The sequence below is a fragment of the Thermobia domestica genome, chromosome 3, assembly GCF_964235325.1.
Source record: "Thermobia domestica chromosome 3, izTheDome1.hap1.1, whole genome shotgun sequence".
Taxonomy (NCBI): domain Eukaryota; kingdom Metazoa; phylum Arthropoda; class Insecta; order Zygentoma; family Lepismatidae; genus Thermobia; species Thermobia domestica.
Window position 1 is genome coordinate 28,095,363 of NC_137456.1, and position 19,508 is coordinate 28,114,870.

At 37.4% G+C, this 19,508-nt stretch overlaps 1 protein-coding gene across 1 annotated transcript in view; it reads right to left on the bottom strand.

The window, feature by feature from the left end:
• Positions 1-1,004: 1,004 nt before the first annotated feature.
• The window catches only part of LOC145681712 (uncharacterized), a 70,749-nt gene continuing 52,245 nt past the window's right edge, over positions 1,005-19,508 (bottom strand). Inside the window, exon 3 of the mRNA XM_081753326.1 lies at positions 1,005-1,408. Within this exon, the coding sequence (XP_081609452.1) occupies positions 1,160-1,408 (249 nt within the window). The 3' untranslated portion in view covers positions 1,005-1,159. The remainder of the gene's footprint in view (positions 1,409-19,508) is intronic.

Here is a 19,508-nt window from a genome sequence, read left to right on the forward strand (position 1 = left end):
ACATGGGAACTTCCTACATTAAGTTAACGTTAAAACCCATAATTGGGGTAGGAGCCAAACTCAATTCACATTATGTCAGCTAATTTTACACTCAAACACATAATTTAGAAAGAAACTAAGGTGAACTAAGGTTCGCATTCTTGTGAGTTACGCTTACTTTAAAGAAACTCTCGTTCAATGTTGTAAACTCATAAGAAGAGAAACTTTTCATACACATTTGCAGCCCCGAGATTGCATGAAACTTGGACATACCATTGTAATACATTCAGTGCTTTCCCACTGGGAATCGAATTCGGCAGAAGTGAAAGTCAGTGCTTGGTTGCATCTTAGACAAACATGCTGTATACACAAAGTAAACATACATATGTACAACAATTTCGTACACGTCTTCGTTCCTAATAAACCTACTTGAAGAACAACTATAATCTTAGCTATCCCTTTGTAGATCTAGTTGCCTGGTACTTCACTCGATAGGACGGGATAGATAAAATGAGATAGGGAAAATTAGAAGAAATAGAAAACTTAATTTGAAAAACAATGTTTCTTGAGTATATCACTTTTCTTTTCTAGAATTGTATTGACAGTAACTCTTAAAGTTGATAGAAGTTGTCATTATACAACTGTGAAAGATTATTGCATAGTTCTTGCATGTTCTCCCTGAAAGTCATGGGGGTTAGAGAAAATCCCAGGGACAGAGAGAGAGAGAGAGAGAGAGAATCCTATGGTAAAATCACGAAATACCGATGAGGATATCATTTCTTTGAACTTCTCAGTGCTGCACATATTAACATATTCTGTGCGGAAGTGATGGATCTCTCTCTTTGAAAAATACAGTGAATTTCGTCAATAGGAGGTACCTATTCCTTGAAATGATTCGATTAACTTTTCATTTCATTTCAAGACAATTTTTGCAAGTAAGCGTGATATTGGTGTACTGTGTTACCAAATAAATTAGCATTAGTATTTCCAAAATCTGAGCTAGCTCACAAGAAAACTCCCTAGAAATCACCGTACGTTTCTGTTCAACCCTTCCTTTTAAATCAACCACCTAATTTGATTGGCTGGCTTTCAGCATCACCATGACAGGTCCATGCCATGGTTTTGGTTTCTATGCCGTGTCCATCAACCCATCACTTTGTTTTTTTTTTTCATAGCCGTATCAGTTGTCCAATCCTTCAGTCTCTTCTATTTGAGCAAGAAGGTAACCTCTCTTGCTTAAGTAGGTGGCCCAATACAAGATGGCGAACAGGAAGAAGGCAACAGGAAACAACACCATAGAAATTATGTCCAATTTTCCTGTTTTGCTTACGTCTACCAAATTGTCCAAAGGCGTCCGCATAAAAGAACAACACTTCTGATGTTTTTCTTTCTCTGCATCAGAACTTTCTTCGTCTTCTTTTCTATCTTCCTGTAAATAAAAGGAAACGGTACAGTGATTAGTGGATGAATTGCATTACTACCAGTTTTACAACAAAAGTACTTATATACATATAAATATATTGTAACGTTCTCCCTATATAGGGGTAGGTAGATCTTTGGTGGAGCAAATTACAGTCCGGAATCATTTTCCACTATCGGGTTTTGTTACAAGTGTACAGTGTTCTACAAGTATAGAATAGTAATGCAAATTCTTTAATATAAGGTAGGTATAGTGTCCCTTCGACCAGACGGTCTTGGGAAGATTACTCAGTAGTGAACTACGTGAGGGGGTCTAGGATACTCTCTGCTACACTGCAAGCAGAGAGGGATTAAGTTCCTGACAAGGCTTCACTTCATGCAGAAAGAGAGGTAAAATCTCCCACAAGTTTCCACTGCAAGCCAAGAGGAGGAGGAACAGTTAACTCCATGCAAGCTAAGGCTTTGGGTTAAGGTAGGTACTTCCTAGGCTCCACTGGAAGCCCAGAACGGTATTTAACCAGTCGAAACTGATGGCTGTTCATGGGATCCTCTCCGTTACATAAGCGCTGCAGGAGAGGGTGGCGCTGCTGTTCCTTCATCGTCATATGATCCGTGATGTCGCTGTAGTCTTTTTCGTCTACAACTTGTAGTACTCCAACATAAGGCTTAGTACTCTATCGTAAGGTGCATATTGTTGTTTATAAATAGGAACACGTGTATAATGTTTGTAAACACAAGCACACAGTACATTACAATATACGGGGGTTAATAAACTATACCAAGAAACCTAAGATGTGATTCCTTACATCAAAATAGGACAAACAGTTCATATTGACCCGTAGGGAAAAGTGCGTAGTTTCAGAGCTAAGGCTATCCAAAATTGTGGAAAAGCTAAATTTCAATAAGCACCATTTCGAATTCGAGAAACTGTGGAGTGATGTTCTGTACCAGCGTAGAGGAAGTCATAGATACGCAATTCAAAAATACATATTTCATCAATGTGTAATGAGTGTGCAGGGGATTCTCTACAGGGTATAATTTCCACACATGGTCTCAAGAGAATTTTCAGATATGCTCTGATTTCAAGGTGGGTTCAAAGTAAGAAGAGGGTAAGCCTGGAACATGCACTTGGAGGAACATGCCAAGGGAGGTCCGGGGGTTCCTCACCCCCCTTCGGATCCAGAAATAAAAAATATTAAAGAAGGATGAAACAAAGCATTTAGTTACTCTGTCTTATGAGCAGCTTTGTGTAGAGGAAACCAAGGGGTCAAGTTGAAAATTGATATTGTTGTAACGGAGCATCTGGATTCCATCTATCTCCATGCTAATCCTATGGACTACAAATTACGATCGATAAACCGGTTTGATCAGATAGACTCTCAGGTAGAACTTAAGAAAGGCCCAGAATCACCATGTATGAGTCATTTTGAATTTAGCGGCAACACTAATCCATTTTATAAGATCTCTTTACTCACGAAAGAGATCTCGTTGCTATCCTTGACGGCATTAAACGAAGATAAGAAAAAGAAGAAAGAAGACAAGTAGGACCGAGTTCGAATAACCTCGAAAAACTATATATTTTTCAATATTTTTAAATATTCTGTTACTGAAGATTTCTTCATAGTTTTTTATTAAAATACTTACTAACATAGCCTCATTTTATTGTCCTAACAAACTAATATGGGTATGTTGCCAGTAAAATAGTTTAGACTGATCGATCCCCTGGTGTGTAACCACAGTATTTCATGTCACCCCCCACTACGAAATCCTGGCTAAACGAACAAATATATGGCGCCAATCAAATAGTTTAGAATGATATATCCTCTGGTATGATAACCACGGTATTTCGTCACGGACCCCAATCTATTGCGAAATCCTGGGGCTACGTGCCTGCCTGGACAAAAGTGGACACGGAAGGCCTCGGTGGGAAGTTGGAAGTATTAGGAACAGCCAGTTCCATGGGTTTTTTTCGTGTTCGGAATAACACGCGCTCTGATGTGTTTTGTCAAGGTACTTTTCATGATTTTTTCATTTATAAGGATGAAGTATTCCGTGTCCACGGTTGTCAAGGCTTGCCCTTTTCCTACTTGGAACTTTCCTTAAAGTAGTAAGAGTGCATCTGTGAATTTTGTTGAGATAATGTCTAGAATTTATACCCTGTATGAATCCCCTGCACACCCATTGCACATTGATGAAATATGCATTTTTGGATAGCGTATGTATGACTTTCGATAATCCAAAATAATACTTCCTATAAAGTAGACACTTTTAAATACCTGGAATCAATATTAACAGACCAAATCATATTCACGAAAAAAATAAATGTCGACTGAAAGCAGGGAATTCGTGTTATTATTAAGTTCAAAATCTTTTGTCGTCGCGAATACTGATGAGGAATTTGAAGCATAAAATATATATATATAACGATAATTATGCCTGTTATGCTGTATGGTTGCGAAACATGATCACTTATTTTAAGAAAGGAATCAGACTAAAAGTATTTGAGAATAAAGTCCTGAGACGAATATTCGGACCCAAGAGGAACGGGAATGAAGAATGGCGGAAACTTCATAACGAGAAACTACATAATTTATACCATTTACCAAACGTTGTTAGGGTAACCAATTGCAGGAGCATCAGGTGGGCAGGTCTTATAGCCAGAATAAAAGAAAGTAGGAACAGTTTCAAAGTTTCGACTGGAAATCCGATTGGAAAATGCCCATTAGAAAGACCTATATGCAGATGGGAGGACAATATTAATATGGATCTTACAGAAATAGTAATACAAAGTAGAAACTGGATCCAGTTGACTAAGGTCAGTAGTCAATAGAGAGCTTTTGTGAACGCAGCATTGAACCCTCGGGTTCCATAGACCATAGAGTTAGTTAGTTAGTATGTATGTATTATTTTCTTTACGTGGATATGGACCACTATTACACGGTTTTACAAATTCGAGAAAGCGTGTGTTGAAATTTAGCTTTTCTGCGATTTTGGACAGCCTCAGCTCTGAACAGTGCCGTGCCGTGGAAAATCAGCGCCCAGGGTGAGAGTATACAGCGGCGCCCCCTTACATAATTTTAACTCTCTTTTCTTTATTTTCCTCCCGAATTTTGCGACCCCTTACTTCGGTGCCCGGGGCCGTCGTTCCGCTCGCTCTCCTCATGGCACGGTACTGGCTCTGGAACTATGTGCTTTTCCACACAGGTCGATATAATTTTTTTTTCTCTTATTTTGAAAATAAAATGAAATCTTTGAGTTTTACGTCCCACGGTTATGCTGGTTAGGCTAAAGGAGACGGTGATGATAAGTAATGAATGAAATGGTGGAATGAAGAAAGTGGGAGGAAACGGAAGAACACCGAGAATACCCACAAGCACGGTGTTTGTCCACCAAAAGGTTCACTTGGCGGGGGTTGGGATTCAACCCGGGACCCCAAGCACCAGAGGTGAACGCTCTACCACTGAGCCACCACGGCCCCCTCTCTTATTTTGATGTGAGGAATAATTTCTTACGGTTTGTCGGTATAGTTCATTAATACCCTGTATATAGATATTAGGCTAGTCCTAATATTTCGACTTCACAAGATTTTTTAGTCCCACCCTAGATTTTTTCTAGATTTTTTGGTCTAGAATGGCTTCATATAATACAAACTAATCCATGAGAAAAATAGCTCAATTAAATAATATTAAAAGATGTTCCAAGCGAGCTCAGTTTTTAATGCATTTGTAATACATCTTCAATATGATGCAAAAGTACCTTGTAAGCTTAGAAGAGAGGTGGTGACACCATATCTTGAATGAGGATGATAAAGGTAAAACTGCATCGATTATTGTACAGCATCATCATTGCGGCCATCTTAGGTTCACGTCAAAATTTTTAATAGGACACGATTTGGGGTGCTTTTCACCACAAACACACGTTCGACGTTATTTCGAACTTTACATGATTATTACCTTCATAATAAGTATTTATAAACTTACAATTATTTTTGCACACTCACAAGATACCGTTGTCCCATATTGCAGCTTATATTATAAGTAGATTCAAAACTTGAGGTCGCTTGGGGCACCATTTATTTACTTATTTATTTAACAATTACCCAATACAGCTCTGAGGGTATTTTATACTGGATATATAACCATAAGAACAAGAATGGAAAGGATTTGGGAAGGTATCGACCTGCATTTGCCTGGTAGGATTGACGGAAACCCTGGAAAACCCCAATCAGGATGGTCGGCAGCGGGAATCGAACCCGCGACCTCCCGAATGCGAAGCCAACGCTCCACCACTTGAGCTACTTCGCTCGGTTCAATTTATTGTTAGCTATTCAATTGAGCTATTTTTTCTCATGGGTACCTTGGACTGATGTGATGTGATGTTACCTTGATAATCATTTTAGGCGGTGAGACTTAAAACAAGCCGTAAATCGAAAAATAAGGACCACCTACATATATATACATACTGACAAGCCACCGAGTTAGTCACCTGACTGAAGTTCTTGTATTTCCAAGCACTCATATAGGTTGCCCCTAGAACTCGGGTAGTACTCGGTAAAACAGGCAGGGCGGTAGAGCGTTCACCTCCGGTGCTTGGGGTCCCTGGTTCGATCCCAGCTCTCGCCGTGTGGACCCTATGGTAGACAAACACCGTGTTCGTGGGTTTTCTCGGAGTTCTCCCGTTTCCTTCCACTTTCTTCATTCCACCATTTCATTCATTTCTCATCATCACCGGCATAACTGTGGGACGTAAAACAGAAAGATTTCATTTCATTTTCATAAATAGGCTGGACCTGTGGCTGCAAGGGACAGTCCTCGTGACAATCGAAATGGGTAAAGCATGGGACTTAGACGTATTCGAACGAGGACAGCATACTGGTGTTGGGCAAATGGGGCACTCAATTTCAGATCTTGTGTGAATCAACTGGGGTTTCCGTGTACCACAGTTGCAAGGATGTTGAGATTGGGGAAATCCAGGAACCGCTCACAATGCAAAGGTCAGTGAACCCTCAATAAACGTGGAATGTGCAGGTTGAGCCGTATCGAGTAAGAACCAATAGGGGCTAGATCCTGTTGCAAATCACATCTCAACTGAATGAAGATACCATTTGAGGTGTTAGTTCCCGGACAGTTCAACGTTTCCTGTATCGTCTTAGCTCCAAGCACCACAGACCAACCCGAGTACCCTGCTTACTGGCCACCATCGGACTGAATACCTTCCATGCACTCGAAGACGCAGGTATTGGACCACGGAACAGCGGAAAGGGATAGCCTGGAGCATGGCCGTAACTTGTGGACTTCACGCCGTTCGAGGGGGACCCATTTTAAGACAAAATTTTCTTACTCCATATACGATACGAACATGAAATTATAAATGAAAGCATCAAACAGGTTCACTACAATACATAAGCAAAACAGCACACAAAAGGTAACTAAAATAAAAATGAGTCTGGGCCCATTTCAGTAAAAAAAAGTCTACTATTAGGGGCCCTAGAAATAATATTTATGCGCATGTCTTTGAGATTTGTCAATATTCTCCCCTTAATTAATTTGTCATATATGGAACGGGCCCAGGGGCAACAAATGGCTCCGCAGACCTTGCCGTGCGGGAGGGTTCATAGGCTCCGGGAGGCCCATAAAAAGAGTAAGAGAAAGATGGAAAGAGGGGGCCAATAATTAGAAAAACAACTTTTTCTAGGGGACCCAAATACGCGTATTAATGCTTGCACCCCCAGAAAAAATCTAAGTTAGGGCGCTGGCCTGGAGTGATGAGTAGTAGTTCCAGTTCCATTACACCGATGGGAGAAAGCGAAACTGACGACAATAATATGACACCATGGATCCCGCATGTCGAGTTGGTACAGTGCAAGGTGTTGGGGGTGTATTCTGTCCCGAGGAGCCTTCAGTTGGGCATCATTGGGACCATTAACCCGCGTAAGAAGATCCCTGACCTGTATATAAACATCCTGGGCAACCATGTACACTTGTGTATGACCATGGATCTTGCCAATGGGACGGGCACTTTCCAGCAAGACAATTGTCCAGCCCACATGTCCGTTTAGGCACAGTTCAGTGGTTCGAGGAACATTCTGCCAATCTTCAGTTAGTGCAGGCCTCCGCCCAGATTTGAGTCCTGTGGGATATTTGTGGGATGTGGAAAGGACTGTACGGAGCAAATAGCTCTCAGCAATGAACATAGTCCAGCTGTGGACCGCTGTGGCGGACGCATGGTTTGTGAGACGACATCCAGAAGCTACAGTTCTTAAGACAGAGAGAGAGAGAGGCCGTACGGTATTTGGTAGGTGTGCCTAATTCAGTGGCAGGTCAATGTATATTAGACACTAAGAACCTGTACCATCTTAAGTTTTCAGTCCTTTTATTTCTGTAGAAAAAGGTTCTTTCCTTTCACTTTATTTCTGCATTTTTCTAGTTTCTTCTTTGTAAAATGAACGGGCATTTGTTTGGTTTGGTTTAGCTGTTTTTTTTTTTTTTTAATCTTATAAATGTTCCTTACTTTACGGCAATGAATTTCTATAAATTTTAAATTTGGTATTAGTTAAACTAACAGTAAATTTTATTTATAATTATTAACATTATAGATGTCTCCATATGTAAAATTAATTTTTATACATTAAGTTATGTTTTTGTACTGCAAATTTTGAAGAAGAAACAGCAAAATAAAACCGATTAAAAATTCGTTCACTCAGAAGAAAAACGCGATCATTTTTTAAAATGTAAATCTATGGGCTTGGAGACAAAGATGCCAGCACAGATATGTAATACACAAATTTTTTCAACTTTATATTAAGTCATTAATTAACAGCGTTAGTTATATATACAATTCTGTGGTTAGATATATTCTAGGCAATTAACATCTGTAGAAAAGTATTTTTTTAATGAAGTGGAATATTACATGTGTTTTCTTTTTCAACTGTAGTTATATCCCAGTGATGCTAACCCTTGGGTAATATCCCATTTCGTGGGATTTTTTTGAAATGGTTTGGAATGGGATAAAGGGAATTTCCGTCGAAATTGACAACATATTATATCAAATTTTTCACTATATGAATAAATCACGTCTGGCAAGATAGCCCACCCCTTTAGAAAATTGAAATAATGACTAGGTCATTCGTTTGTACTACGTTTGTACCGTTTGTACAGAAAATATTTTCGTTTGTACCATTTTCCTTATAGGGTTACTTAAGAGGTCAACTGGGGGGGACTATCTTGGCGCCAAGATAGTCCCCCCGTATCACAGCACAAAAAATTGAAATACACCATTCGAAAGCAAATCATTTGTACCGAAAAAAGTTTCTTTTGTACCCTAATAGTTTTCGTGAAACAGGGGAGGACATTTGGGAGGGCTATCTTGGCGCCAAGATAGCCCCCCATATCACAGCACAAAAAATTGAAATACACCATTCGAAAACAAATCGTTTGTACCGAAAAAGTTTTGTTTGTACCCTGATAGTTTTCTAGAAAGAGGGGCAGATATTGGGGGGCTATCTTGGCGCCAAAATAGCCCCCCGTATCACAGCACAAAAAATTGAAATACACCATTCGAAAACAAATCGTTTGTACCGAAAAAAGTTTTGTTTGTACCCTGATAGTTTTCTAGAAAGAGGGGCAGATATTGGGGGGCTATCTTGGCGCCAAAATAGCCCCCCGTATCACAGCACAAAAAATGAAATACACCATTCGAAAGCAAATCGTTCGTACCGTTTGTACCGAAAAAGTTTTGTTTGTACCCTGATAGTTTTCGAGAAAGAGGGGATGGCATTTGGAGGTCTATCTTGTACAGTCAGCGACAGTACAAACTGGAGGTTGGATACATAAGAAATGATAGCTTTCTCCAGTAGCAGAATAGTTTCACTCGATGTCTGATAGTTGGACAACCAACATGACAGCAAACACGTGCCCGAAAACATAACATGCCAGGATATTCCTCCATTTGGAGGAAAAAGTATTACTATCTGAGAGCATCACTTAGAGAAACAACCACGAGATAAATCTGCAGAAAATCCATTCACTTTAAGATCAAAGAGATAGGAATTAATGCAAAGGAAACGAAAAGAATAATACGCATCATGCAGAGACCGAAAAAGTATGGAAAGCTAAACAAAATGAGAAAAGAAGGAAAGAGGGAAAGGAAAGAGAAAAAGACATGGGAATAAATTAAATTTTAACATTTAAGGATAAACAGTGTCAGTCTTTCCTCCTGCCCCCTGTATCCGTCCTGGTTTTTCTCCCTTCATAGGATAAATCTCATTCAGCATCAAATGCGAACATCATTTATAGTGTTTAAATCTTTGAAAAAATGTAACTCCGTCCAGGCCGAGACTCGAACCCCGGACCCTTAGCATAACAGTCAGACGCTGTAACCACTTACCTACACACGCTATAGCAAATGTGTTTATAAACCAGCCATTACCGGCGCTATCAAACGTCTTAAACCAGCCATTGTCGGGAGTTACCCAACTTACACTTGAAGTTTGAATTTTATTTACGGCCTTTAGCTATCTACGGCAACAGGCCCCATGTTTTCATTAAAAGCATTTGTTCTGTAGATTAAAATCAAGAATAACTTAATCTATACTCTTACTTACTGTTGTCAATATATATATATATATATATATATAGAGAGAGAGAGAATTGTAGGTATATAAAAATCGGATTAATGGAGGTTAAAAGAGTGATTTCGTAACTGCGAAATGGGTGATCGCATCACTACTGACATCTGGTAGCGGTGTTACGTAATACACCCATTAGAAATAACGCTTCGAAACGACAAATTGCATGTTGTGCCGTGGATAAGTCGGTAAGGGGTCTGCTTATTGAGTAGGCAACTCGAGTTCGAGTCTTGAGTACACCAATACCTTTAAAATACATTTCTATGTTTTTTATATATGTTATTAATAATTGCTTTCCTGCATTTTTTGTAAATTATCTTAAATTAGTGAAGGTTCAGTAAAATCAAGAAGGTTAAAATACATATATATGATTGTTTTATCCGTATGTACAGTCCAGAGATGGAGCGGGTCGGGGGGCCGCGGGTCAACAGAACGTGACCCACTGCAACCCCCCACTCTGACTTAACAATGTATTACGACCCACAGACTCATTCTGCTGAGTGCATTGTAGACAGCTTCTGAACACTGGTGAATTTGTCTACTTTCAAGGCATCCTTTTTCTTTTCATTTGTTTCTATTGACAAAAGAACTTCAGGCAATTTTAGATATTGATATTTGCAACTGTAATAATAGCAATAGGACTTATTTGAGACGCAGCCTGTGATTTCTTACAGGAGCTAACTACTGGGAAAAATGTTTCAATCATGTGTAATATATGAATTATTATATAAAAAATTGAATGTAACTATGTGTGCATGATCATCATATCCAAATTGCAAAGTCAAATGAAATGATTTTTGGAATATACTTAGGCCTCAATCTCAACTAGGAAGTTATCATAAATTCGGTATCGATTTCATTATATTACATATTCTAAGAGGGTCCGAATTTTTGCGAAAAATTTAGTATCTCACAAGCCGTTCAAGTTGGAGAGCTGATATTCAGTATATTAATTTTTTATCTAATATAAATAAAATAAGGAGTTTGTTTGTGTGTTTGTCTGTCTGTCTGTCCGTGTGCGGCCTGGGAACCAGACGAGTGGACCGAGAGTTACCAAAATTTGGTCAGGGATCCTAGCTCAGGCCCCAGATCAAGACGAAGTCGCTTTTTTAAATTTCGAACCAGGGGGTCTCAGGGGGCTTTTACTGGAACCGGCTTGGGAACCAGACAAATAGACCGAGAGTTACCAAATTTTAGTCACAAATACCTTGGTTCACGCTCCAGATCAGAGTTAAACGTTTTTCTCAAAATTCGAACCAGGGGGTCTCAGGGGGGCGTTTATCGGGACATGTAAAAGTAGTAGAAAATTTCCGATATTAGTGTCGAATTAATAGTTCTCGCGGTCGCTGAAATCAATGGTGAAACTGATCACATTAACTTCCAAATTCACCTTATTCGAGCCGGAAGTCAGCGGGTTGGGGGGGATACCGAAAAATTTAAAAGTAATCTAAAATGACCGATATTAGTGTCCTATCCATAGTTTTCGCGGTCATTGAGATCAATGGTGACACTTCCATTAGCGAAGATTTGCAAATTCAGCTACAATTGTATGCAAGCCGGGAGTCAGCGGGGAATACTGAGAAATGTAAAAATAATCCAAAATGACCGATTTTAGCGTCAGGTTCATAATTTTCGCAGTCGGTGAGATCAATGCTGACACTTTCATTAGCGATGATTTGCAAATTCAACTACCATTGTATGCGGGCCGGGAGTCAGCGGGGAGGGAGAGGACACGAAATGCCGAGACATGTAAAAATAATCCAAAATGACCGATATTAGAGTCAAATCCATAGTTTTCGCGGCCGCTGAGATCAATGGTGACACTTCCATTAACGATGATTTGCAAATTCAGCTATTTATGTATGCGGGCCGGAAGTCAGAGGGGGAATACTCAGGCATGTAAAAATAATCCAGAATGACCGATATTAGCGTCAATTCCATAATTTTCGCAGTCGGTGAGATCAATGGTGAGACTTTCATTAGCGATGACTTGCAAATTCAGCTACAATTGTATGCGGCCGGGAGTCAGCGGAGAGGGGGGATACCGAGACATTTTAAAGTAATCCAAAATGATCGATATTAGTGTCACATCCAAAGTTTTCGCGGTCACCGAAATGAATAGTAATACTTCCACAAGCGTTGACTTCCAAGTAATGGCCCCATGCGAAGAACGGGTATATTCAGCTGGTATATATATATATATATATATATATATATATATATATATATATATATATATATATATATATATATATACTTCTTTAGTTCTTTAATACCAATTATGTATGTACTTTGCCAGTACATGTCCCATAGCGTTAGTTTTTGTTGGAATATTTTATTCCCCCCACTCAGACTATGTTAACAAAATCGTAGTCGTAATTATTCGTACTAACTAACAAGAAGTAACTATAAAGTTATGTAGCTTCCTGTGTATTTATATAAAGTTATAAAGTTATCCTTTATATATAACCTTATATATAAATAGAAACCTTATATATAAAGTTTCCTCTTCTGGGGGGGCGAACGCCCCGATCCCTCCTGGATCCGCCCCTGATTCTACCTAGGTATTTGTTAAGGAAACCTTTCAAACAGTGATGATTTCAGGGCATTACCTGTTCGAGAATTTGAGACCTTGTCGACATAAATTTCCCCCTTCGTGGCCATATTTTCGATTATGCTCAAAGTGGACTAATAATGTTTTATCAGTGCAAATCAAAGGATAATAATGAAATATTGAACATACTTAATATTTTGTTTTCAGCTTTGGATTTTAGATCTGTAATTCATATAATGTTCCTTTCTAATCGAATTTGAGAGAAAAGTAGTTGCCAAAGATTTAATCAAAGAAATGTTCTCAGTCCTCTGATGAAAATATGAACACACTTTTAAGAAAGAAAAAAAAATTGAATAATACCTACAGGGTTTGAACACATACACTTATGATTGATAGACTATTCACCCAAACCGCTCCACCAGTTCGTACGTTTTCACTGAGCTTCTTTAGACTTTTGTGTAAATTACTTTCTGCTCCACATTTTTTTTTTGTTTATTTCGATACGACTATAAGTTTGTGGTGAATATTTGGGCGTTACAGGTGTTGCAATGCATAAAAATCTTTTTCGTATAAACTACATTCAATTTTACGTCCTAGTAACTTATATACAACAGGTTGAATCTGTGAAATGATTGGGGTTGGAGTGATCGTAAATGTTTTCATAGTTAGGAGCCTGGATATGAAAACCCGCTTAACGTGGGGATTTACTTTTGTGAATTTTTGTACATTTATTTATACACATCTATGGAAAATTTGATTTCTATAGTTATTTCAGGATTCTAGTTATTTATATGTTTGTTTATGAATGTATTTAGTACTTGGACTTTTAAGACTATAGATTACGTTTTGACGTTTAGATTTGGGACTTCTTGTTTGTATTTAGGTAGTTTATTTTGGGAATTTTTAGTTTTGGGTCTTTTTATTTTGTAGTTAGAATATTATTATTACTTGGGTATAGATAATTAAATTATTAATTTTTGTTTTGACAGATGACTATTGTACTTTTACATTCATAATTAGGAAAAAATATACGTTGCATTTGTTTGTAAATATACTGCTGGATGTGTGTAACGATTTCATTGAAGTTAAAAAGGTGAGGAAATCGGCAGTCAATTTAAAGTATAAATAGCACTACTCATGTGATAGTGGATAGAATTGGAACTCGTGCGCTAGGCTGTGATTTGTCCGTAGCCGTCCGTATGTTCATAATTACGACTACGATAGAGAAGTGGACAGTCAAATTCTCAAGGTTCAGTATCTGACCCTGGGTCTTCATTTTAGTTTTCTACAAGTTATACATAGTCAGAAGTGAAAACATGGAAATGTATACAAATTCATGAGTATTATTTATCAAATATCGACGAAATGTTTTCTGTAACAATTTCATTCCGAATTGTTATTACGGGAAGTTAAGTTTTGTATGAAATTTTGTGATAACAACGCTCAAGTTATTGCTATATGGATAGTAGAGTTATATAGCAATTTCTTCCAATATCTCAAGATTTATTCTATATTCTGTGATTGATCCAAAAATATGTTGAAGTTTATTAGTGGCAAATGCTATTCTGCTTTTCATGAATTTTGTGAATACGGCTATAGTGTATGTATTAGTCAAATTCTTGTGAGTATTGAGTATAAATGAATTATGTTTAAAGTTGTTTCGAAGGTTCCTTATTAGCTTGTTTTGGAACAAAACCATATATGTATTGTATAAAGTGTAATATTCGCTATGAAAGATGTTGTATTGATATGCGAAAAATATTGGTAAATGTTAACTTTCCTAATTGAATACTCTTTTATCTCAAAGTTATCCTATTAAGTTGATTGAAGATTATTGAAGTTTATCAAATAAAATAACTTTAATAGAATATTGAATATATTTGTGCTGATAATCAATGAATACACAATTATTAATTTTTTTATATTTGTTGTAGGATCTATTTTGGAGTGATCAAATTGTTTATAAAATTATTTAAGTCAAATTTTATGTCCTGTTTCCTTAATGAAATTTACATATTATATCCGACGAACTTTATGTATTATTTCATTGCATAATTCAAATAGCCTATTGAGCGATTTACTCAGTTGATAGTATTAATGCTTCTGTTTCAGCTTATTTATTACACACACAAACAACACACACACACACACACACACACACACACATATATATATATATATATATATATATATATATATATATATATTTCTTTAGTTATTTAAAACCAATTGTTTATGTACTTTACCAGTACTTGTCCCATAGCGTTAGTTTTTGTGGAAATATTTTATCTTCCACTCAGGCTACGTTATAAATCACAAATTCAGTTTTCCACAAAAACAGTATTGTTTTATTTTAATAATTACGAAAGATGGAAAGTTTGGTCATTCATTCTACGTGCACAATTGTGTGGGTCAGGGCTGAATGGGCTATGACTTTTCCTATAGGTGCCGTGAGAATGCTTTCTTCAGGGAAGGTTTTTAAACTAGCTATTTTATAAACTGACAATAGAAATTGAAATAATACATAATCATCTTGTCCATCACAAATAGGGATTTGTTTATATAAATTACTAAAGCTGTCTGAAGCAATGTCTACACTTACTTTATCTAAATTAGTATTAAAAGACATAAATGAATTCTCTACACGTGAATCACCAGACACCAGTCCCGATAAACGCCCCCCTGAGACCCCCTGTTTCGAATTTTGAGAAAAACGTTTAACTCTGATCTGGAGCGTGAACCAAGGTATTTGTGACTAAAATTTGGTAACTCTCGGTCAATTTGTCTGGTTCCCAAGCCGGTTCCGGTAAAAGCCCCCTGAGACCCCCCTGGTTCGAAATTTAAGAAAACGACTTCGTCTTGATCTGGGGCCTGGGCTAGGTACCCCTGACCAAAATTTGGTAACTCTCGGTCCACTCGTCTGGTTCCCAGGCCGCACACGGACAGACAGACAGACAAACACACAAACAAACTCCTTATTTTATTTATATTAGATAAAGAATTAATATACTAAATATCAGCTCTCCAACTTGAACGGCTTGTGAGATACTAAATTTTTCGCAAAAATTCGGACCCTCTTAGAATATGTAATATAATGAAATCGATACCGAATTTATGATAACTTTCTAGTTGAGATTGAGGCCTAAGTATATACAAAAAATCATTTCATTTGACTTTGCAATTTGGATATGATGATCATGCACACATAGTTACATTCAATTTTTTATATAATAATTCATATATTACACATGATTGAAACATTTTTCCCAGTAGTTAGCTCCTGTAAGAAATCACAGGCTGCGTCTCAAATAAGTCCTATTGCTATTATTACAGTTGCAAATATCAATATCTAAAATTGCCTGAAGTTCTTTTGTCAATAGAAACAAATGAAAAGAAAAAGGATGCCTTGAAAGAAGACAAATTCACCAGTGTTCAGAAGCTGTCTACAATGCACTCAGCAGAATGAGTCTGTGGGTCGTAATACGTTATTAAGTCAGAGTGGGGGGTTGCAGTGGGTCACGTTCTGTTGACCCGCGGCCCCCCGACCCGCTCCATCTCTGGACTGTACATACGGATAAAACAATCATATATATGTATTTTAACCTTCTTGATTTTACTGAACCTTCACTAATTTAAGATAATTTACAAAAAATGCAGGAAAGCAATTATTAATAACATATATAAAAAATATAGAAATGTATTTTGAAGGAAAAAGTATTGGTGTACTCAAGACTCGAACTCGAGTTGCCTACTCAATAAGCAGACCCCTTACCGACTTATTCACGGCACAACATGCAATTTGTCGTTTCGAAGCGTTATTTCTAATGGGTGTATTACGTAACACCGCTACCAGATGTCAGTAGTGATGCGATCACCCATTTCGCAGTTACGAAATCACTCTTTTAACCCCCATTAATCCAATTTTTATATACCTACAATTCTCTCTCTCTCTCTCTCTCTCTGTATATATATATATATATATATATATATATATATATATATATATATATATATATATATATATATATATATTGACAACAGTAAGTAAGAGTATAGATTAAGTTATTCTTGATTTTAATCTACAGAACAAATGCTTTTAATGAAAACATGGGGCCTGTTGCCGTAGATAGCTAAAGGCCGTAAATAAAATTCAAACTTCAAGTGTAAGTGGGGTAACTCGCGACAATGGCTGATTTAAGACGTTTGATAGCGCGGGTATCGGCTGGTATATAATCACACTTGGTTAGGGATGGGCACGAGCGAGTTCGAGAGAGTTTTTTTTGAAACTTGATTCGACTCGAAACAGACATCTTTTAGCTCGACTCGAAAACTCGACTCGAAAAATTTCTTCCAACTCGACTCGAATTTGGATCGAGTTTCGAGTCGAGTTGAGCCAAGTCGAGCCAAATCTTGTGTGTAGTTTCAAGTTCGTTTTTCACTTATTCTGCATAAACAATATAATTATTATCAATGTTGCTACTTCCACTACAACTTATTATTATTATTATTATTATTATTATTATTATTATTATTATTATTATTATTATTATTATTATTATTATTATTATTATTATTATTATTATTATTATTAAATTCTGTAATTAAGCTTGAAAGATAGGCGGTTTGCGTCTGAATACTAAAAACTAGTTGACTGCCGATTTCGGTAGTCGTGAAATCTAGGAAACAAGGACATCGTTCACGAGGTTCTGGGTTTGACTTCCAGAGGAGCAAGTGTTCGTGCTTGGGCCAAAATTTGTTAAAAGTTATAGCGTGCCAGGCAGATATGTTTAAAACTGTTCTGCCTGGGTCTACGGTTGTCAACGACTTGTGCGGCTTGGCTCACAGCTTATTCAATATCGAACCGAACAGAGAAGTAGGGATGCGCACGAGTCGAGACACAATTTGTAAAATTCGAGTCGAATCGAGATTGCTCGTAAAAATCTTGATTCGACTCGAATGTCTCAAAACTCTTCACATATTTTTAAAAATAGTTTTGAAGAAACTAATTACTCAGGAACAGTTATATATATATATATATATATATATATATATATATATATATATATATATATATATATATATATATATATATATATATATATATGTATGTATGTATATTATTATTATTATTATTATACAGGTGCGGATCCAGGGGGAGCTACAGCCCTCTTGACACTCAGGTATACACTGGATAAAATAAGCTTCAATCCTGCTTTACACTGAATAAAGCGGCAAACTGTGATTTAGTCGCTCCCTTTATCATATCCTAGATCCGGGGCTTTAAGGGTTCATAGCTGTAAAACTATGGGATCTATCGTTAGGGATGCGCACGAGACGAGTCGAGACAGAATTTTCCTGACAAATTTCGAGTCGAGACACAGCTCTTGCAATAAAAAAGAATACATTTTTCGAGTCGAGACAGCACATTTTCGAGACGAGAAAGCCTCAAATCTTCTCTCGTGCGCATCCCTACCTATCGTAGTCGGGTTAAGACTTCACTTAGAAACTAATATGTGCGCTATCCAAATATACAATGTTTCAGAATCTAAAGTACACATGCGACAATTTTTAGAGAGGAATTTTGGCTATGTGCATATAATTTGAAGTACTCACCAAATACCTGTGTAAAAATTGTTGCAGAAGTATGGCAGAATTCTGAAACATGGATATTTGCATAGCTCACGTACTAGTTCCTAAATAAGGTCTTGACCCTATTACGGTAGGTCGCCTAGTTTTGGAGCTATGGACCTTTAAAGTTCATTTCTTCATATTTTTGGCAGCCTATAACTCCGAAATTAAGCATTTGTGCGCCCAGGTTTGTTATTACCTTTTGTCTTATCTTGGTGTCAGGAACAGTATTTCTTCCAGATATGTTTTTGGGTCACTGCCCCCCTCCCGGAGGTCTGAGAGTGCCCCCCGGAGGAGACCAAAATATTACGTCTATAATACAATAATAAATAGAATAGTACCAGCGGTGCCCCTTCCCCCACCCTGAACATTTTTTTCTGAAAGAACAACTGGTCAGGAATCTCCTTGCATTTTTTAAATGGAGTATCGCATCGCAGTTTGCAGTGCAAATGGGAATGCAATGCAGTGCAAACATGGAAATGCAACATTGCATTTACATGTTTGCACTGCAAATTGAAAAATGTATTGCAAATTGCGATACATCTTTGTGTCTTAAATTACTACGTAAGCTAAAATAAGGAGCAAGTTAAAAATATATTACTATTATTTCAAGAAACTTCCCCCGACTTGAAGGGTCGGTTATTGCAAGAAAGAATGCCTCGACTTTGGATTACAATAGTTTTCCACTTTTGTCTTTCCTTCTCTTTGTCAGTTTATTGTTACTGGGTCATTCTTCAGATCTTCTCAGGTTTTGGGTGATTATCCTTGTTTCTGAGCGTGTAATAATAATAATAATAAAATGTTCCTTGAAGAAAAGGCGCATTGGCATCAGATTGGACCTAGCCGCTATATGGTATATATAGCATGATTGTGACTTGGTTAGTAAAACGCAGAAGTGCGTACAGTAGATCAGTGAAACAGTAACGGTATTCTTCAATGCCAAAAATACAGTATAGGAAATTACACTCATCTTTGTCTCTCTTTTCTTTTTGCTTTTCATTTGAAGTACTGATATACCTGATACCCATTTACGTTCCTTGTTAAAAACAACATATGTTTTAGCAAGATTTCTTCTTGGGAGACGCCGCGAACCTCAAAAAACATCCCGAACAAATGGACTTTGTCTTTCTGTGTGTGTTTGAACCAATGAGTTGTTTTTCCTAAACCTAATTGTTGAATTTGCCGCTGTGGTAAAACTATTTCGCTCAATTTGACAAATAATATAATAAAATATAATACTTATCCAGCAATGAGCGTGGGTTGCAAGGAAAAGCAGTGAACCCTAAAGTACCCCTGTAGCAG